Source organism: Annulohypoxylon maeteangense, assembly GCF_022496945.1.
Source record: "Annulohypoxylon maeteangense strain CBS 123835 unplaced genomic scaffold GGS22scaffold_2, whole genome shotgun sequence".
Taxonomy (NCBI): Eukaryota; Fungi; Ascomycota; class Sordariomycetes; order Xylariales; family Hypoxylaceae; genus Annulohypoxylon; species Annulohypoxylon maeteangense.
This window is the reverse complement of record NW_025953249.1, coordinates 2,492,997-2,510,847: the sequence shown is the minus strand read 5'-3', so window position 1 is coordinate 2,510,847 and position 17,851 is coordinate 2,492,997. Positions and strand designations below refer to the sequence as shown.

Genomic DNA, 17,851 nt, shown 5'->3' with positions numbered 1-17,851 from the left:
TGCTAATGCAAGTGCCTACATGATTAGTGTGGCAATATATTATTGGATGTCTTATATTCTTTAGTGAGGTTTTTAGTGAAGTTTACAGGTATCTTCATTCCATTACTTATAGCTTCCTAGGTAGGTACCTACCTATTTAATTGCTTTGTAGAATATCAGATCACACCTTTAAGAAATTCTCACGTATAATATTTGCAATTTACTACCTAATTACCTAGGTACTTACTCACCTAATTCATTCGTCCTTCCAGCTATCAAAGTTGCGAATCAAGTCTACCGAATCTTTAGCACGCTATAAATTCTCAAGTGGGGAATAACTTACCATAGTATAATCTCATGCCCTCCAAATGCGCAGTAACTCCCATCCTCTCATCGATTCCATGTTGGTTCATTCTTGTACCATTTCTCGAAGGAGTGAACCGATAGATATTCTTAGTGAGGTCCCAATAGTTGACTGTATCCGAATTTCCTGTCATGATATTTCCAACAGGAATAACGGTTCTACCCTGTGCACTCTCTGTAGATTCAAAGACATGTCTTATAGTGCCGCTGAAGATCGACCATACACCATTATCAGTTGGTGCGGTCGGGGATGGGTGGATGATCTGCAAGGACCGCGCCCGTAAGACATTGGATGAGACAGTGTCTGAGCTCGAGCCTGTAGAAATTGAGGTATTGAATCCTTCAAGCAAGAACCCGTATTTCTGTGCGACGGGAGTCAACACTTCTTGGATGTGCCGATTGATATATTCGGCCGAATCATGCAGTGCGACCCGATGGTTCACCTGTAGCTCGATACTTTCCGGCAGAGCATTGACCTTAACCCCGCCAGTAATTACGTCGATGGCTTGACTTGTTTTCAGCAGCCATTGGTCGTCTGTTTCCTCGCCGGCGATCTTATTTGCAATTTCTTTTTCGTTTCCGTCGAGAAGTTCATCGCGCAACCAGGGCTGAACATCATCTGGAGTATATCTTGTTCTACACTCCAACACTCTTCGGAAGGGATTGAATTGAGTTAGCTGCGGGGAGTACGGGTTGTTCTCCAAAGCCACGATTGCATCTGCCATGATGCCAATACCTGTGTGTTTTGGTGGTCTTGAGCTATGTCCGCCATTCACTTCAAGGGTTAATTGAATATCATAGTAACCTTTCTCCCCCACACTCGGGTACGCATAAATAATGTCGTCTCCCTGATTATGAATACCCATTCCGCCCTCGTCCAAGATGAATAAGAATGAGTCTGACCCCCATTCCTGAATTAGGGACTGATTCAAAGAGGCTGCTCCCCTGAGGCCACCGGTCTCTTCATCGAAGCCGAAAGCAAGCACGATAGTGCGATGCGGCACAAACGATTGCGATAGCAGGTCTTCAATGGTCGAAAGAATTCCAATGACAACGCTCTTGCAGTCAGCTGCCCCTCGGCCCCATACGAAGGTTCCGTCAAAATGTCCCTCGAACGGGGGATAGGTCCAACGGGAAGCTGTACCACCAGGGACAACGTCTTGGTGTCCCGTCAAGAGGATAGGCTTAAGTGAGGGGTCTGTGCCCCTGAATGTGTATTGAAGGCCGTATCTATTTACCTTACGAAGTTCAAGTTGCGAGTGTCTACAGTCCCAGAATTAGCATCCGACAACTATAAATAAAACCAGATAAAAACTATGTCGAATGCTGCTCAAGTTTCAAGGAGTAATGGCCACTTACACGAGCGGGAACAGTTTCTCCAAGACTTGGTGGAGGTCTTGGAATGTCGCCCAACGGGGGTCCTCATCGACATCGCCGTTATCATCGAAGCTCTCTGTTGGAACGCGCACTGCTGCCGAGAGCCGTTCTACTGCCAATTGGAATTCCCGAGAGTCCATAAGGTGTTCGCTTGACTTAAGGCCATCATCTTTGGGAGAGGTGACGTTCGGAAGAGGGCACCATTTCTCTGGGTCACTACGATATAGTCGGTTGCTCGATGACTTAAAGCAGTGACCAGTCCGCGAGCGTAACGAGGGACTGAAGTAAAACGGTATCAAACAGATGAAAACCAGCGAACAGAGCAAAAAGTTTCTGCGCCTATTACACGGTTTTCGGCGTTCGTAAGGGATGGTCCCTTGGTGTTTCTCCATGTTTGCACAATATGAAGATGTTCAAAAACTCGAGTCAGTGCCTACCTCTGGGCACTAGGCAAGTAAATAGTGGTATATAGACTGTAGTAACACATTGTACTACTATTCTATTGGTAGATAATAGATCGATATATCGAGTTGTGCCATGCTACACAATCGATGGACTTTCCTAATCTGGAAGAACCTAGCCGAGTGGATAAATACCTGTCACTCGACCGCATTTCTATTCCCACAGTAGATAAACAATAAACGTAATGGTGGACAATCATCAGCTGAATGAATCCTGTGTTATCATAGTACATTGATCTCGTCGCCTTGCTTTCCCAAAATTCGGAATTCATTACGCATATTTCGGTCAAATGATAAACAATCCTTTATCTTGCTTCATGACGTCGATATAGTCAATCCTGACTCCTTCCGCACACTGGATCTTGATAACCTTCTCGAGCAGCATCCTCGTCTTTTGAAAATTAGCGCCCCAAACCTCTGCGTCGGTAAGAGTTTTAACCACAAAATCTTGATGTGCTAGGTCCATGGTTTCGATGCCTGCTAGGAACAAGATGCGCGGCCAAATATTCTGTGGCGATGGGGGCCGAAATCGAGCGACCCAAGATGCAAGGCGGATAATATTGGTTGCCGCGACTTGGGCCGATATAAGCTTATCCGGAATACTCGTCGTTAAATGGGCAGGTATCAACCTATGGAAGCTTATCACAACACTATAAAACGTTGCTAAGAGTAACAAGCAGTTGAAGCGCCTCGTGGTAATCCTACTAGTAACGGCGCGTGAGGGGTTAGTGAGAGAAGCTATAATAGGAGCCACTGATGGGTCGGCTTCGAATCGTTCGTGGATCATTATGAGACCCGACTGCATATTTGCCCATATTGCGGCAGATGCAGTAGCCGATCTACGATATGACTGCACAATCCGGCTCTCCATATAGTCAAGTTCCAGAGATAGACGCAATATTGGCTTTAAGTCCTCGGTATTAGTAGGCAAATTAGGGTACGCAGCGTCAATGAAGTCGTAATCTGCGGCGAAAGCCTCGAGATTTTGCAAAAGGCGCCCTGTACCTCCGATACGCGAGGCTCGGCTATCATATGCGCCTAGCCATGCCAATAGACGGGAGCCGATATGGCCAAGAAGGGTTGCCTCTCCGCCGGCTTTTTGGTGACGTCGGTGAGCCTCGACCAGGTCGGCAGCAAATTCTAAGTGCCGACAGAAGGATTCAATACCCTGGGCTGCAAGAAGCTCATACTGCAGCGCAAACCATATGGTCACAATAGAAAGCTCGAAGTGTACGGCGACGTTCTGATCTTGGTGTGTTAAGGAGACAGCATGCGCGTATCGCTCCTCGGCTTTCCTGATTAGGTCGGGGTCGGACCTTGCCTGGCCAAGATGCAGCGCCGTCCACGCCATCAAGGCATCGTACAATGGTGCATAAAATAGTGCCATATTGCTGAATATGTGGCTATAAATATTTTCATCTCCCGAACAACGTATCTTAGCGTAACCTGTCATTACGTTCAGGTAATGCTGAATAAGTTTGTGATCATCCGGACCGATAATGACACTGGCCTCTTGAGTGCTGCACGAACTCGACTCGGGGAAATCATTTCGAATCGATTCTGAATCTTGGGATGCATCTCCTGGTGTGTGGGGTGATAACCAATCTTCGCCCAGTAAATCGAAATTCATGTTAGGGTCAAAGAAGGCTGGCACATAGCCGGGTATTTGAGGCTCGTATACATGCATTTGTGAGGTCAGGGCAAATGCGCTAGGGTCTGGGATGACGGCGGGCGAGGTGCTCGGTTGAGGTGAATGTCCGGTGAGAATCTGGGCGGGGAGGGGGAGGGGTGAAGAATGTGCAGGATGCGCAGGATGAGATGGTAGATGCGGGTGAGGATGTGGATGCGGATGTGGATGGGAATGTGACATGGTAGCGGTAGAGGTAGAGTTGTTTGAAACTATTTTGCTTTGCTGCTCATTTGAACTCAGCTCTACGTCTTTTGATTTTGATATTGGCAATTCGGAATTGCGCTCTGTTTCGGAGGTGACAGAGGTGGCAGACTGTGGAGGACTCCCAGGCAAAAGAGCCCGGGATTGGGAGGGATTACTCCTAGTCTCATCTGGCTCTGGTTCCGGCTCTGGCTCTGATCTCGTGTAGCGGGAACTGACGAAGCGTACACGATATCGGAGAGTCTCTGCGGAATTGGCGGTACGGGTTGGTTCATACGAACACGTGAGTCCCAGACGCGTGCAGGCATTGCAGATAGGTTTGGCCTCATCACACCGTACCTTTCGTCGCCGACATGACGAGCAGCCAGTCTTCGACCTTACCGGCCGACTTCGATTCATGTGTAAGAACCCGGAATGATAAATGATAAATGTCAAAGATGTATATGTTGTGTAGCAGTAACAGTAGTATAAAGTGATAGTTGCATTGGGTCAGCAATTGGAGACCCTGAAAGGAACCCAGAAGGAGACCCGAGAGTCGAGACCCAGAAAGAGGAGACCCAGGAGATGGGATTGGAACAAATAGATCGATCAAATGGATAGGTGGGAAATCTGGGTATCACTGGGATATCGAATGGATTTGGAAAAAGATTGTGGAGTCTGCGGAGAATGAGGGGACCGAGGAAGAGGATAACTCAGATAATCCCAGATAACCAGAGCAGGGGTCGAGGTGCTTGGGGGACTGATAAGGAACTGGGATACCACGTGATGGCGCGTGAGATGCTCGCAATTTCCCTTTCTATATTCGGTATTCTTTTCGGTAAAGGCAAGAGTCGCTCAGTTACTAACAATATTATCGATACCCGGAGATAAAGTAGAGTCGCATCAACTAGTAAGAATTCAGTGAGAACTAATCCAAAAACTAAACCCAACTGGTTCCAACAACCTGATTTTCGCCTATGCTCGCCAATGCTCACACCTAAAGAAAGCTGTTGGAGATAAGGCAATGGCGCATAACCGTCCAGGGCATACAGAACAAGGGCACAGGGTTTAATAAAAAGATGTCAGAAGGCGACACGATGCGACTACGACAACCTCGACAACTCTCGCTTTTCTGTCTTCCGTGAGCCTGGGGAATAAGGGATAATTCCTAGAGTTCAATATGGAGAAGCACGAAGAGAAGACGACAGCCAATTCCGTTCAAGAAGCGAGACAGGATGATGAGGTTGACAAGGCATATGAGTTCGCCAGACAACACGCTGTCGGACCCCTGACAGAAGAAGAAAACAAGCGCGTCCTGCGCAAAATCGATCGTCACCTCCTACCATTGGTATGCGCAACCACCATAACCCCCTAAGACCCTGATGACTAAGTATACTAATTCTATATACTAGATGATTATCACGTATACTCTCAATTTTATGGACAAAAATGCGCTCTCTTATTCTGCCAATTTCGGTCTTCTCACAGACAATGTGAGTGCAGCGCAACTCAACTCAACTCATTATCCGCCATGGCGCTGATCTTTTACTCCTTAGCACCTGGTCGGAAATCAGTACAGCTGGGCTTCCGGCTCTATTTTCTACCTCGCCTATATGGTCTCACAACCTATTGTTGCCCGCTTGATCGTCCGCTTTCCCATCGGTCGCTTCGTTGGTATTGCGACTATGCTCTGGGGAGCCGTGTTGATGACTACAGCTGCATCCCGGTCTTTCGCTAGCTTAATGACTATCCGGGCCATACAAGGCTGTATGGAATCGTGCATCAACCCGGCCTTTATCGTCATCTCATCCCAGTGGTGGACGCGTGAGGAACAGCCGCTGCGCATTTCGTACTGGTTTCTCGGTAACTCCATCGGCCAGGTGTGCGGTGGCCTTCTTGGGTACGGCATAGCTCATATCACCAGCCACAACGTTCCCAACTGGGCTTGGTTCTTCCTCATTTTCGGAGCCTTCACCATATGCTACGGCGGCTTCTTGTTATATTACCTTCCCGACTCGCCGCTCAATGCCCGTTGGCTTTCGGAACAGGACCGAGCCTTGGCCATCGAGCGTGTTCGAAGCAATCGTACAGGTGTTGAGAACCACGTGTGGAAGTGGTCTCAGTTCAAGGAATGTGTGTTGGATATCCAGTGTTGGCTCCTCGTCGCTACCACTTTCCTCGATGATATTCCTGCAGGTGGAGTCGGTTCTTTCGGCAGTATCGTCGTTAAAGGATTCGGATACAGTGCGCTTTACTCGACTCTCCTCCTAGTACCTTTAGGTGTCATTCAAGCTCTTTGTGTCCTTTTCGGTGGCTTTATGACCAGTCGTTTTAAAAATATTCGCACATGGCTAATTGCTGGTATGTCTTCAGCGAGCCCCTTTACCTACCCCTTATTTTTCTAATCGTATCTTAGGTTGTCAAGTTCCGGCTTTGATTGGTGCCGTTTTACTTTACACTTTACCCCGAGAAAACAAGCGTGGACTGCTCGGCTCATACTATGTCGTCCAAACTCACGGCATTGTAAGTACGCTCACCATGTCGTTGGTCACAAGCAACTTCGCCGGATACACGAAGAAAGCTACCGCATCATCTATGATGTATGTCGCATACTGTGTCGGACAGGTCGTTGCCCCTCAGCTGTTCCTCTCAGACGAGGCTCCAGCATATAAAACTGCTTTCCTCGCCGCTTTCATCTGCTTCGCCCTATGTATCTTGTTCAGTATTGTCCTGAGATTCTATCTCATTTTGGAAAATAAGAGACGCGACCGCCTAGCTTCCGCAGACGGGGAACTCAGCCACTCCGACGACGAATTCCTCGATCTTACCGATAAGGAACAGAAACTCGTATTCCGCTATGTTCTTTAGGCGGAGCGATAATCACTATAGATGCAATCTACGGACGGGAAGTCTGGGGATGACTAATATTTACATGTATCTATGTACCTAGATATGTATGAATGATGGAAGGGATAGGGCAGGATTCACGGGTTATGGAAAATTTTAAGGGTTATTTGTTTGTAATTCAAAGATAGGGGATGTGCGACGATTAGGTACCATCTAGATATGCAAATATTCGTTATCTCCGACGAACTCACATCTCCGCCTTTCCGCCAACCTCAGCAGTATAAGCCGTGGAACATATCACTAAAGAATTGCGTCTTCCCAAAACCTACCTCATATGCTGTGACTCGGCTCCACAGCATATATGCAAGATAGAGATTTCGAAAGAACAGGACAGGATGATTGGCAACCAACGCGTAACCCCCGTGAGGAGACGGTAGTATCCTAAAGTAATGCATATCATTAAGCGAGACACGGCATGCCCGCGCGAGCTAATCACGTCCTCCCGAACCCCAGACGACCCAGAGTCCCGGGTCTGTTGGAGTATCCTACCTAAACCTGCCTATAGCAGTTTGCGGATATGCTCGCTTCATGTACTTCCTAATCGGGAAATATTATGGCGAGGGTTATATCTCCCTATCTTGGAGGACTATTCCATCTGGTATAGATTTGATATGGGTCTTACTAATTGGAGGTTCTTAATGGTTGTACTGGATGTTCCTTGGTTCTTATTTCCGTGCCATAGTTGTGTATGCACCATCAAATGGGTATATCATAGATGGGCATCAAGCCGCTATAACGTAGAGCACCAAGATCTTCTCCAGCTCTTTCGGATAACATCCGATAGCATTCCACAAACATGGAAAAAGCAGAGCGGCGGGAACGACCTCGTCGTCAGCGCCAACATCACCCTGACGGTGCAAGTTTTCTTGGCATAAAAAAGGACATAATCTTATCCGTTCTAGTTGCTGTTATCACCACATTCTTCCTCTCTAGCCAATGGCACGCAACACCCCCTTATCACCAGCATGCCCACGCTCAGCATCAGCTTAGCGCAGCGGATCTGGAATACGGTCTCACGCAATGCGCACTGAACCAACAACGTCCGGTCGTGGACACCACGCTGGCAGCCTCCCGCCTAGCCGCGCGATCCAGTGCCGGTAAGCGCACGATCCTGCATAACGCTACGCTGATCAACGGTGATGGCGAAGTGACTTACGACAGTGTCATCGAGATACAAGACGGCATCTTCACCGCAGTTACCACCGCCTCTTCCCTGGGGCTTGTTTCCGCCGGGGATGAGGTGATCGACCTGCGGGGCCGTGTGGTAACGCCGGGGCTCGTGGACATGCACTCGCATGTGGGGGTTCGGGAGACGCCGCAACTATGGGCGACGGAGGACGTGACGGAGATATCGGCCCCAGTGACGCCGTGGGCCCGCGCCATCGACGCATTCAAGCCGCACGACGGAGCTATCCCCGTCATCGCCAGTGGTGGCGTCACTACCTCCCTCGTCCTGACTGGTGCCAAGAACCTGATCTCCGGCGAGGGAGTCGTCGTTAAGATGAAGCGTGCAAACTCCATTCAAGGCATGCTGCTTGACACACCCGCAGTTGGAAGTGGTGGGGGTAAGCCCCAGCGATACCTTAAGATGGCTATGGGCGAAAACCAGAAGCGCCAGTTCGAGCATGTGGCTGGCGGTCCGTCGACGCGGCTTGGTGAGTCGTACTGGTTCCGCAAAGCATACGACACCGCATCCCGCCTTAAGCACGAGCAAGATCGATGGTGTGAAGCCGCATCAACAGCGCATGGGCTAGCCTCTCTCAAGCATGAGTACCCGCGCTCGCTAGAATGGCAAACACTCGTTGACGTTTTGCGCGGCGACTTGCGCGTCAACGTGCACGGGTACGAGACAGAGGATGTCTTAGCCATGTTCGACCACGCGGACGAGTTCGGGTTTAATATCACAGGGCTCCACCACGCACTACACTCCGATCTGCTCATGGACCAGATCAAAGAGCGCGATATTGCCGTCGTCGCGTTTTCGGACACGTGGGGCGATAAAAAGGAGCTTTATAACGTGAGCTCATACTTGCCTGCTACGATTGCGAATAACGGCATCCCGTTCGTCCTTACGCGCGATCATCCTGCAGAGCATGGCCAATGGTTGATTTATGAGGCGCAGATTGCGCATCATTTTGGCTTGGATGCGGAGAGTGCTGTTATGTCTATCATTGGGCATCCCGCCCGTCTGCTTGGTTTGGATAATAGGTGAGCGCTATGACTAGACAGAATTTCCTTGCATCAAGAAATGGGTTAGTGCTAATAGTTTGATAGACTTGGATTTATAAAACCTGGTTACGACGCTGACCTCGTGGTTTGGGACCGACATCTTTTGCAAGTTGGCGCTACACCCCTTGATGTGTACATCGATGGAAAGAGTGTAGCTCGCGCCTCCGAAAGTGTATGGAAGATTTCGGAATCTCCTTCATTTGTTAAGGAGGCACCGGCTTCGCGCCCTGACAATATACCCGAAAGCTCATGCAAACCGGGTCAATCTGATGTCGTTGTGCGCGGCTTAAAGATGAGCTTCATCGGCGAAGATGGCATACGAAGCGAACAGCCTGAGTCAGGAAACATTACTGTTGTCGTACGCGAAGGTCGCATCGCGTGTGTCGGTGGAAGTCAATGCGAAAATTCAGCAAAACAAGCAGTGGAAGACAATGTTCCCTCCATCGACTTGCAAGATGGGTACATGCTTCCTGTAAGTTTAACAGATCATCCATCAATAGTATTTCAGTGGTCTGACAGAAGTTCTTTTCCCTAGGGACTTACAGTTGTCACCCGCCAACATGGTCTGACGGAAATGCGCCAAGAACCATCAACATCGGATGGCGCATCGTTAGGTGAGGAATACGCAAAGCCTATTTCAAGCAGGTTCGGGATCAAATTTGATGGAATACATCTTGGGAGGGGTTATCGTAGCGGTGTCACTCGAATTGTAACTCCACCACTAACGACAGGCTTCTTCCACGGAATCAGCACTTTGTTCCGTTCAGGGGCAAAAAGTGGTATGTGACCATTTCCCCGTAAGATGCTGCTAGCCATGCTGATCGATTGCAGTGCTCGATGACGGCGCGATCGTCAAACCCAGCGCCGGTCTTCATTTTACAATCGGACATGGCGCAAAATGTAAGTCTCCGCTACCCTTCCATTTATTCATGCGAAGTTCGGGGCCAGAGGTTTCGCATATTAGCCCCGTTGTGTGCCTAGCGCGTGATGGAATAAGCAGCTACAGGGCTATGTTAGCCCCGAACCTATTAGTGATCTTCCCACTATATTTAGTGGACAATCGCTATAACTTAGCGACCCCAGCCACTAAAAGATCTTCGCGCATCGGCGGATATGCGAAACCTTTAACCCTAACCTTTCAGGTACATATTCAGAAACCAAGCTCATATAGATATTAGCATATCAAACGCCATCTATAACGTCTCAGATAAGTAAGCTACATGACTTACTCACTGTAGACAAGCATATCCACCCCATCTATGAAAGCGCAGCGAAGGGCGAAATCGCGGTGGTTATTCATACGAATAACAAAGATGTCATCGCACACTTAATAGCCCTGAAAAGGGAAACAGGCGCACATATCGTCATTATGGGCGGTTCAGAAGCACACTTGGTAGCCTCTGAGCTCGCTGAGGCCGACGTACCGGTCATCGTCGCGCCTTTTTGGGGATGCGAACCCCTATTCTGGGATGCGCGCAACTGTCTTCCAGGTCCACCGCTCACGGACCGGCTCGGGCCACAAGTACTGATCGATGCAGGTGTAAAGGTCGGTATCTCGACCTGGGACGACACAAACAATCACATCCGGAACAGCATCTGGGAAGCCAGTTGGATTGCCGGTCCAGGAAACCACAGTCTAGCACTCGACCTCGTGTCGAAGAACATCGAGGATATCCTGCAACTTCCGCGCAGTAAAGATTTTGTGGTCTATGAAGGAGACCCGTTTAATTTCGGGGCCCGTGTCGCGTTGATATTCGAGGAGGGCAGAGTTCAGAGTTGTTATCCAAGCGTCGACGAATCGATATAAGTGTTATGCCAACACTCATTTTGCTCACTTCATTCGCCATAATTCATATCTCGGATTTATGGTTGCGGGTTAGGTACCTAAACCGTGAATTTCAAGAGATATTGTTGAATGTATTTCTTAAGTTCTCAAGCTCGAATTGTGGGACGAGGGAAAGATGACATAATCTGGTTGATTACATAACAGGCAGATTGCTGACATAAATATGGGATCGTGCGATTATTAGTAATCACAAATGCTTACATAACCGAACTCCAGCATGACTAAGATTTAACTGATCAAAGGGCTGCCTTAGTAATCTTATGACTAAGCATATGACTAAGGACAACCCCTGATTACGTAAATGGCTGTCAAGAACCCCTTACCCAAATACAACAGCATAACTTCATCGCACATTAGAAAACCAAGTTTAAAAGCAGACTTCAATTCAGTTCCTTAAAAAGACTATAGAAGCGAAGAATGGAAGAAAAAAGCATCTCAGCCAGGCACATTTGTCAAGATGCAACCGCGCATCCAAGCTGGTTCATAGCCAACTATCCACAAACTGTCCATATGTTCCTGGATATCCATTGAGAATGAGGGTCGGTTCAAAGGCTAGCCGAAAATACGCAATATTGAGTATTTGGCCAAATAGCGTATCTCAGATCTCGAGTCTCAAGCAAGGCTGAGAAGATTTCAGGGAGAAGGGAAGGTTATCACTAAGATTTCAATGTTAGTGACACTTGCGTTCTAACCATTAGGATCTTCTTAGGATACTTACAGAAGATTTGCAGTACGGTATCCTTGAAGTTGAGCCTGAGGTTGGACTAGGAAATCTTCCAAAGAGGCATGCAGTTCCTGGGGCCAATTTTTACTCAATACTGTTCCAAAGATGCAGCATCTTCTTAGGATTCTTAGGGCCTGATGATGATTCGAAAACGCCATTGATCCTAAAGCTAAGCTTCAAGCTAGGTGTGTAATTGCGTTGGATATTGTGGTTCTTGTTCAATTTTTCTAGTTCCGGTCGACGATTGATTCTGTACAGAGGTTCAGGAGATGGTTTAACCGGAAGTCAAGTCAGATGGTGTGTCGACGATAGGTATTCGGGGAAGGCATCTCTTCAGACTGAGTGACAGCGAGCTCGGCCTGTGGAAAGGGTCTTTTTCCTGGGTCGGATCTTTAATAGGAGCTTGGGTCGAATCTTGAGGCAGACCTTGAAAGAGCTCTGGTAGTTGAAGTTCTTGATTGGAGGCTCTGACTCCACTTGAGATATCACTAAAGTGTCAGTACCAGTTCCGCATTCAGTGTAGATTTGATGGTTAAGCTGACCTTCAGTATCCGAGTCCATCACTCTTGCCTTTTTAGATGGTTTCTCGTCATCGGAAGTAGATTGATCTGAGACAGAACTAAACTTGCGCTTCACACCAGTCTTGGCATCAAGTTCTTTAGGGACCCTCAGTGGTGTCTTTAAATCGTAGACACCATGTCTGCAGCATACCAGCAACTTGCCCTTGTCCCAATACGATACAATCATGAAGTTATTCAGGCCCGGTTGCAGTAGTTGGCAAGACATGATACCGTCCCGGAAGAAGCCCATTGGTTCACCAAACGATGCTCGGAACAATTCCGAATCGTCCAACTTCACGGGTTCAAGATCACAATCAGGGCGTATAATTATATACTCTCCTCCATGCCCTGGGGGGCTGACACCATGCTCGGCGCTCGTTTGGTAGGTATCCAAGTTCATGAAATACCCATTGGGGTCCTTCAGGAAGTATCCTCTAGGGAGACGAAGTTGAAGCAGGCACTCGCCTCCTGTGATCGTTGACTCTTCGGGCTCGTGAGCGAATTTAGGGACATCGAATTCTGGTAGATACGGAGTGGTTGGCTTAGGATCATGCAAAAATTCGAATTGGCCTCGTCCATGATGCTCCGAGGGATCTTCGTTGTCCCAAGGATTCATATGATGAAAAACAACACCACGTGTCGGGTCGTCCAATCTTTCAATGTGGTCCGGATTCTTAGAATCCTCGATTCCATTGAAAATGGGACACTCGGGCGAAGGGATCCGTCTTGGAGAGGGCGGCAGTAGTTGCTCATCACTCTTCGGGTCTTCCTCAATTGCAGACCCATCTTCCTCTTGTGCATATGACGGTTCGCCAGAAGCGGCGTTGAAGTCAAAGATGTCGTCAGAAGGCTCCCCGGATGGTGGTAAGTACTCAGATCCGTCATCTGACACCAATATCTCTTCCTTGACCTCCTCGATTCTTGTTTCACAGTCCGAAGCGGAGTCTCTGTGATCTTGGCCTTCCTCCGAATTCAATGGATCTCCGCGAAACAGACGGTCTAGCCCTGGATGCTCGGGCACGTTTTTACATATCATGTATTGACGTGCATCGTGGACCGGTGGGTGATCTGCAGGATACAGAATGGTGTATTGGCCACCTTTGAACAACTGCTTTTGGCCTACGGGACCCAACACGATAACCCCGGGGGGTACTCTGAAATAGTCAATCCGAAAGTTTGACGGTTCATAACGACCGCTGGGGATTGATTTCGACTTAGATAGCTTGAAGGAAATCGTGATAGAGTTCGGCCCAAACGGTGACTCGCAAGGCATGCTGATGAATGACGACTGAACTCCAGTAGATGGTTGAAGGTATACGGATGGCTGCGATACAGCTGCGAGAAGTGCCGGATCAATTGCGTCAAAGTCGATGTATAGAGGCCAATCTTGGTCTCGGTCAACGAAGCAGCCGTCCCATCGAGATACGTCCTCTACATATTCGTCTAGTCCACGGTACTTAAGAAACGCAACCCCGTAAGCAATACACTTCTGCGAAATGATGTAGATGAGGCTGTGCGGTTCTTGTCCATGTCGCACCGTGAAGTCGTTGACTTCCTCTCGAGATAGTCCAAGTTCAGTACAAGCCATTTGGAACGATCCCAAGGCATCTGTGATTTCTTTGAGAATAACTGCCTGAGCAGGATATTCTACTTATGTGTTAGTTATTCTTATCTTTAAATCGTTAAATATTGTTCAAGACGTACCAATAAGGGGCCAAGCAGGCGGAGAATCTCTAGGAACAATCACCGTGTTGTTTGGAGTCTCGATCTGTGGCTTATTCGGGTCGACATAGTCTCCCATAGCGCGATCGTTGTTGTTCTGGTTCGCATGGTCATGGATATCTCGGTCGCGTAATTTGTCCTCGTCGTGGACATCATCGTGCAGAGCGGCATGCGGGGGGTCGTCTGCTTTGTTACTAACCTGCTCTCCAGTAAACGATTCCGGGAGTCCAACAGCGACAGTTTCTTGCAGAGCCATTGTGCCTGTTCCAAGATTAGCGTCATGAGTACTAAATTCAAGATGGGAGTTGACCTAAAAAATGAGTATGTGCGTGATATACGACAACAAGTGCATGTGAAAAGTGAAAATCAGTAGTGGACACGAACCTTTGATCCAAATGATTTTTACCGCCAACTAGATAGCTAGGATGTGATATTTTCTCGGTAAAGTTCGAGAATAATGGGTAATGGGAAAGTTGTAGAGTATGTATTGTCACGATGTGAGTGTAGTGGAAGAGGAACAATAGATGGATGGTGGAAGGAGGGCGATAGAAAGAAGACGATAGTAAGAGGACGTAAGAAGGATTATGTTAGGAGGAGTAGATGTTAGAGACGATCTTTACAAGAACACTGTTATTTTGATAGAAAGGTGGTAGTAGAAGGTCGTCGGAAATCGCGTACTGAAAATAATTTCGTGTAGAAGTGTGCAGGTGTGTAATTTTCTGTAGGTACTGGATAAGTAAGGAATTAAAGGAAGGACAAGCCGGCAAGTACGCACAAGACGCTATTCAGAGACAGTAATTGTACTAGGGCAAGGCTGAGAGAAGGAGGTGCGGCAAGTACTCAAGGCAGTAGCAGGAACAGAGACGAGAATGGTAGTGGCAACTAGTACCCAATAAAGTATGTAGGTACTCACTATGATAGAAATAAGATGCAACCACTTAAGATTTCCTTTAAATGTATTTATATATCAGGCATCCAAGGTAAATATTATATCAAATATCATAGACTAAATCTAGCGATACCAATCTATTTCTCCAGTATGTAGTCACGCCCACCAGGCTTCAATTTTACTATATATCACTATGAACCAAGTAAGAAAATTGCAGAGATATATGGTGATTAGCTCTTGAAGCCGACACACGTATTGAATATATCTATCCAAGTGAGGTTATCGTGATGTGGGAGTTGGTAACACTTTTTGAAGGTCGTTACCTACCAAACGAGGATGAGCTTTCGCCCCATTTTCTACTTGAACGCCTCTATATATATCGATCAGTAGTTCATCCTTTTAGCTTTGATTCGTGACAAACATAAATAAGCTAAATTTCAAACAATCTCAAACAATTCTGGCATGTTTTTCTCTTTATTAGCTTGGCAATACCGATACCTCCTCCAAGTATGCGATGGGATCTCTGACACATGAGAGGACCAACTGCTTTTATCATAGAATGTGAATACCAGTATAGTATGGGATGATTGAAGGTACTGAGTATTCTTATAATCCAGCCCCAAGCCATCCAATTGATCATCCCTTAAGTAATTTAATCTACTCGTGAATAATCGAAGCTGAATAAATAATCTTTTTAGTTAAAAGTTGCGTAGGACAAGAATTGTTCTATAATAATACCACATGTCATGATTCCTACTGTTTCTATCCGTCACTAAAATATAGAATTCACAAAACTGGAATATGGTACCCATATCTAGGTCCTTCTTAGATGGGTAGAACGTAGATTTAATTTTGTTTGCTACTGTGAGCTGTTGAATGAAATCAAGAAAAAAAGAGGCAGATGGGCCAGAGAGGGGGGGTAGTTGATATGTAGACTCGAGCTTCCAATCAATCTCCAAGCCTGAATTATATGCTTCAAAGTTGGGAGATTTTGATACGCAGCTGGAGATCAAATATCAGTGAAGTACTAAGTAAAAGAGGGTCATTATTCATTTGACTACTAGTCTTGATCATGAACACTGGTTTACCGAGGTATTTATATCATCAACATCACGAGTTGAAGCTTAGAATGGGATCATCACTGTAGTATTACTGCCGAAACGCACGAGGACTTATATAATATATTTGTTGCTATCTTATTAACAAGCGAGTCCCCGAGGTGGAGAAAACAATCGTAAAATACAATCGAGAGGCTGTTACCTGTCCATCTATAAAAGTAAAAATAAAAACAAAGCAAAGAAAAGGGGTATTTCTCCTCCAGTGAACGCCTTTGCTGACCGTCGTGACTCGACGAAATCGAGTCGAGTATCCCATATGAACCTTATCCTTCGAATGAACTGCCTTATGTATGCTTTTACTAAAACCCACCAAGGTCCCTTGAGACCTAATCACTATCCAGGATGACGATTCTTAGCGTCGACGAAGGGAGCAAATGATCGGCGGCCCATGAAGCGGTCATTATCGGGTGCTACGCCTTCATCGACTCCTCCCATCTCCTCATCTTTGTCGATTGTGTCGTCGAACCGTCGTTTTGTCCTAGCTTTGATCGATTGGCTATCATCTTGGTTTGTGAGGTTGGTGAGTTCATGTTGGTGCACTACTCGTTGTGCAGAAAGTATGCCCTCGTATGATCGGAGGACATACTTGAGGTCGTCGGCTATGCTGACACAGAAGCGCCTGAAATTGACGAACTGGCAAGCTTCGACCAGATTTAGTCCGAAGACAGACATTAGGTAGGCAACGACAACGCCAGCCGAACGATCGTTCCCTGTCTCGCAGAAAACAAGGACCTTCCCTCTTTGGAATCTCTCTTGGGGAATCGCCATCTTGCCATCCTCTACCTGCATCAGCGTGTCTTCTATACGTTGCCCACGAAATACGTCTAGCATGTGGTTGTTGATGGTTCGAACGACGGAGGGGAAAGAGCGAATCAGTTCGTCGTACCCGGAGACATCGACATACTCGGACTGAATACCGAGTTCTTGAGCAACCTTTTCGGTAGCCATGAGGCGTATACCGGCCATTTTAGAATCTCTCGCGGCTAGTAACATGGTGATGCCGGTCTTGCGTAGCCATTCGCGGTCTCGGGCGACACTGGAGGGGCCGAGATAGATGAAGTCAAGGATGGGTTGTGCCACTCGACGGCTTTCATATGTCCAGTTGGCAGCAGAGTCCTTAGCTAATTGTTCCTTGTGGTTTTGTGTAATAATCTTGAGGTCATTTGCGCTAAGCGAGGCTGGATCGACTTTTTCATAGCTCGGCACGACGGTGATATGCTCATTTGAATTGTGCAGATTGGGTGTTGGTATCACAATGGAAGGGGGGCTGGGTGGTCGCGCGGAGTACGGTGCAGCAGGATAAACACCATGTCGAGATGGTGGTGAAAGGTCCATCACCATAGCTGAGCGATCCTCCTCTTACTCCGAGACGTCGGCTTTAGCTGCGGTCTTAAGATGACGAATGATCGATGATTTAATGGCGAGTAGGGCTGTCGTATGAATAGTAGGTTAATGCTGGAAGTTGTTAGATTGTGGGATCGGGTAGTTTATAACAATCAAAACTGAATGTAATAGTCGAGAAGGATTGAGAAGTATCGAGAAGTGAGACTTACAAGATCCGAGGTGCGGATTGTGAATTGTGTAATATTGACCTGAACATAACTGCGCCGGCGAGATAATGGGATGTTACCCAGAGTGGAGCTTATAAAAGGTTATTTCAGGTAGCTCCTACCTATCAGCTCCTCAGCTCCTGCTGCACTGGGCAGACTGGGCAGCACCTGCATTAATGGGGTGTGGGGCATCAATATTGGCACTGGGTGTATGGATGGATGTACCTGCCAGGCATCTTTAGAGCTGTAGGCCGTA

General features: G+C 47.3%; 6 protein-coding genes across 6 annotated transcripts; 2 read left to right on the top strand and 4 right to left on the bottom strand.

Moving 5' to 3' along the window:
- Positions 1-227: 227 nt before the first annotated feature.
- Positions 228-2,288, bottom strand: GGS22DRAFT_196880 (putative vacuolar carboxypeptidase Cps1). Its single transcript, XM_047965901.1, has 3 exons — positions 1,702-2,288; positions 323-1,605; positions 228-273 (listed from the first exon to the last, which is right to left on the bottom strand). Exons 1-3 carry the CDS (start codon positions 2,109-2,111, stop codon positions 236-238), a joined length of 1,731 nt encoding a protein of 576 aa, XP_047823108.1. The 5' UTR covers positions 2,112-2,288; the 3' UTR covers positions 228-235.
- GGS22DRAFT_69431 (uncharacterized protein) lies at positions 2,289-4,759 on the bottom strand. Its single transcript, XM_047967823.1, has one exon. The coding sequence runs from the start codon at positions 4,468-4,470 to the stop codon at positions 2,467-2,469; it is 2,004 nt and encodes a 667-aa protein (XP_047823107.1). The 5' UTR covers positions 4,471-4,759; the 3' UTR covers positions 2,289-2,466.
- A 207-nt stretch (positions 4,760-4,966) lies between these two features.
- On the top strand, positions 4,967-7,147 carry GGS22DRAFT_153553 (MFS general substrate transporter). Its single transcript, XM_047959870.1, has 4 exons — positions 4,967-5,398; positions 5,463-5,543; positions 5,607-6,411; positions 6,467-7,147. Exons 1-4 carry the CDS (start codon positions 5,231-5,233, stop codon positions 6,916-6,918), a joined length of 1,506 nt encoding a protein of 501 aa, XP_047823106.1. The 5' UTR covers positions 4,967-5,230; the 3' UTR covers positions 6,919-7,147.
- Positions 7,148-7,753: 606 nt separating this feature from the next.
- On the top strand, positions 7,754-11,056 carry GGS22DRAFT_196876 (composite domain of metallo-dependent hydrolase; the record flags this gene model as incomplete). Its single annotated transcript, XM_047965900.1, has 5 exons — positions 7,754-9,165; positions 9,232-9,658; positions 9,722-9,965; positions 10,018-10,086; positions 10,365-11,056. The coding sequence occupies 5 exons, from the start codon at positions 7,754-7,756 to the stop codon at positions 10,991-10,993; spliced, it is 2,781 nt and encodes a 926-aa protein (XP_047823105.1). The 3' UTR covers positions 10,994-11,056.
- A 998-nt stretch (positions 11,057-12,054) lies between these two features.
- On the bottom strand, positions 12,055-14,294 carry GGS22DRAFT_196874 (uncharacterized protein; the record flags this gene model as incomplete). The annotated part of the gene is made up of 2 exons (XM_047965899.1): positions 12,055-13,963; positions 14,021-14,294. The coding sequence occupies 2 exons, from the start codon at positions 14,292-14,294 to the stop codon at positions 12,090-12,092; spliced, it is 2,148 nt and encodes a 715-aa protein (XP_047823104.1). The 3' UTR covers positions 12,055-12,089.
- Positions 14,295-16,088: 1,794 nt separating this feature from the next.
- GGS22DRAFT_153545 (phosphatases II) lies at positions 16,089-17,605 on the bottom strand. Its single transcript, XM_047959869.1, has one exon. It carries the CDS (start codon positions 17,384-17,386, stop codon positions 16,379-16,381), a length of 1,008 nt encoding a protein of 335 aa, XP_047823103.1. The 5' UTR covers positions 17,387-17,605; the 3' UTR covers positions 16,089-16,378.
- Between the last annotated feature and the right edge of the window lie 246 nt (positions 17,606-17,851).

Excerpts from the sequence above, each read along its gene's own strand:
- GGS22DRAFT_196880 (XM_047965901.1), bottom strand. The coding sequence starts at position 2,111 with ATGGAGAAACACCAAGGGACCATCCCTTACGAACGCCGAAAACCGTGT. Across the intron at positions 1,606-1,701 it reads GAGAAACTGTTCCCGCTCGT|ACACTCGCAACTTGAACTTC; the intron begins GTAAGTGGCCAT and ends CTGGGACTGTAG. Across the intron at positions 274-322 it reads GGGCATGAGATTATACTATG|ACTTGATTCGCAACTTTGAT; the intron begins GTAAGTTATTCC and ends AAGATTCGGTAG.
- GGS22DRAFT_69431 (XM_047967823.1), bottom strand. The coding sequence starts at position 4,470 with ATGAATCGAAGTCGGCCGGTAAGGTCGAAGACTGGCTGCTCGTCATGT.
- GGS22DRAFT_153553 (XM_047959870.1), top strand. The coding sequence starts at position 5,231 with ATGGAGAAGCACGAAGAGAAGACGACAGCCAATTCCGTTCAAGAAGCG. Across the intron at positions 5,399-5,462 it reads ATCGTCACCTCCTACCATTG|ATGATTATCACGTATACTCT; the intron begins GTATGCGCAACC and ends TCTATATACTAG. Across the intron at positions 6,412-6,466 it reads TCGCACATGGCTAATTGCTG|GTTGTCAAGTTCCGGCTTTG; the intron begins GTATGTCTTCAG and ends ATCGTATCTTAG.
- GGS22DRAFT_153545 (XM_047959869.1), bottom strand. The coding sequence starts at position 17,386 with ATGGTGATGGACCTTTCACCACCATCTCGACATGGTGTTTATCCTGCT.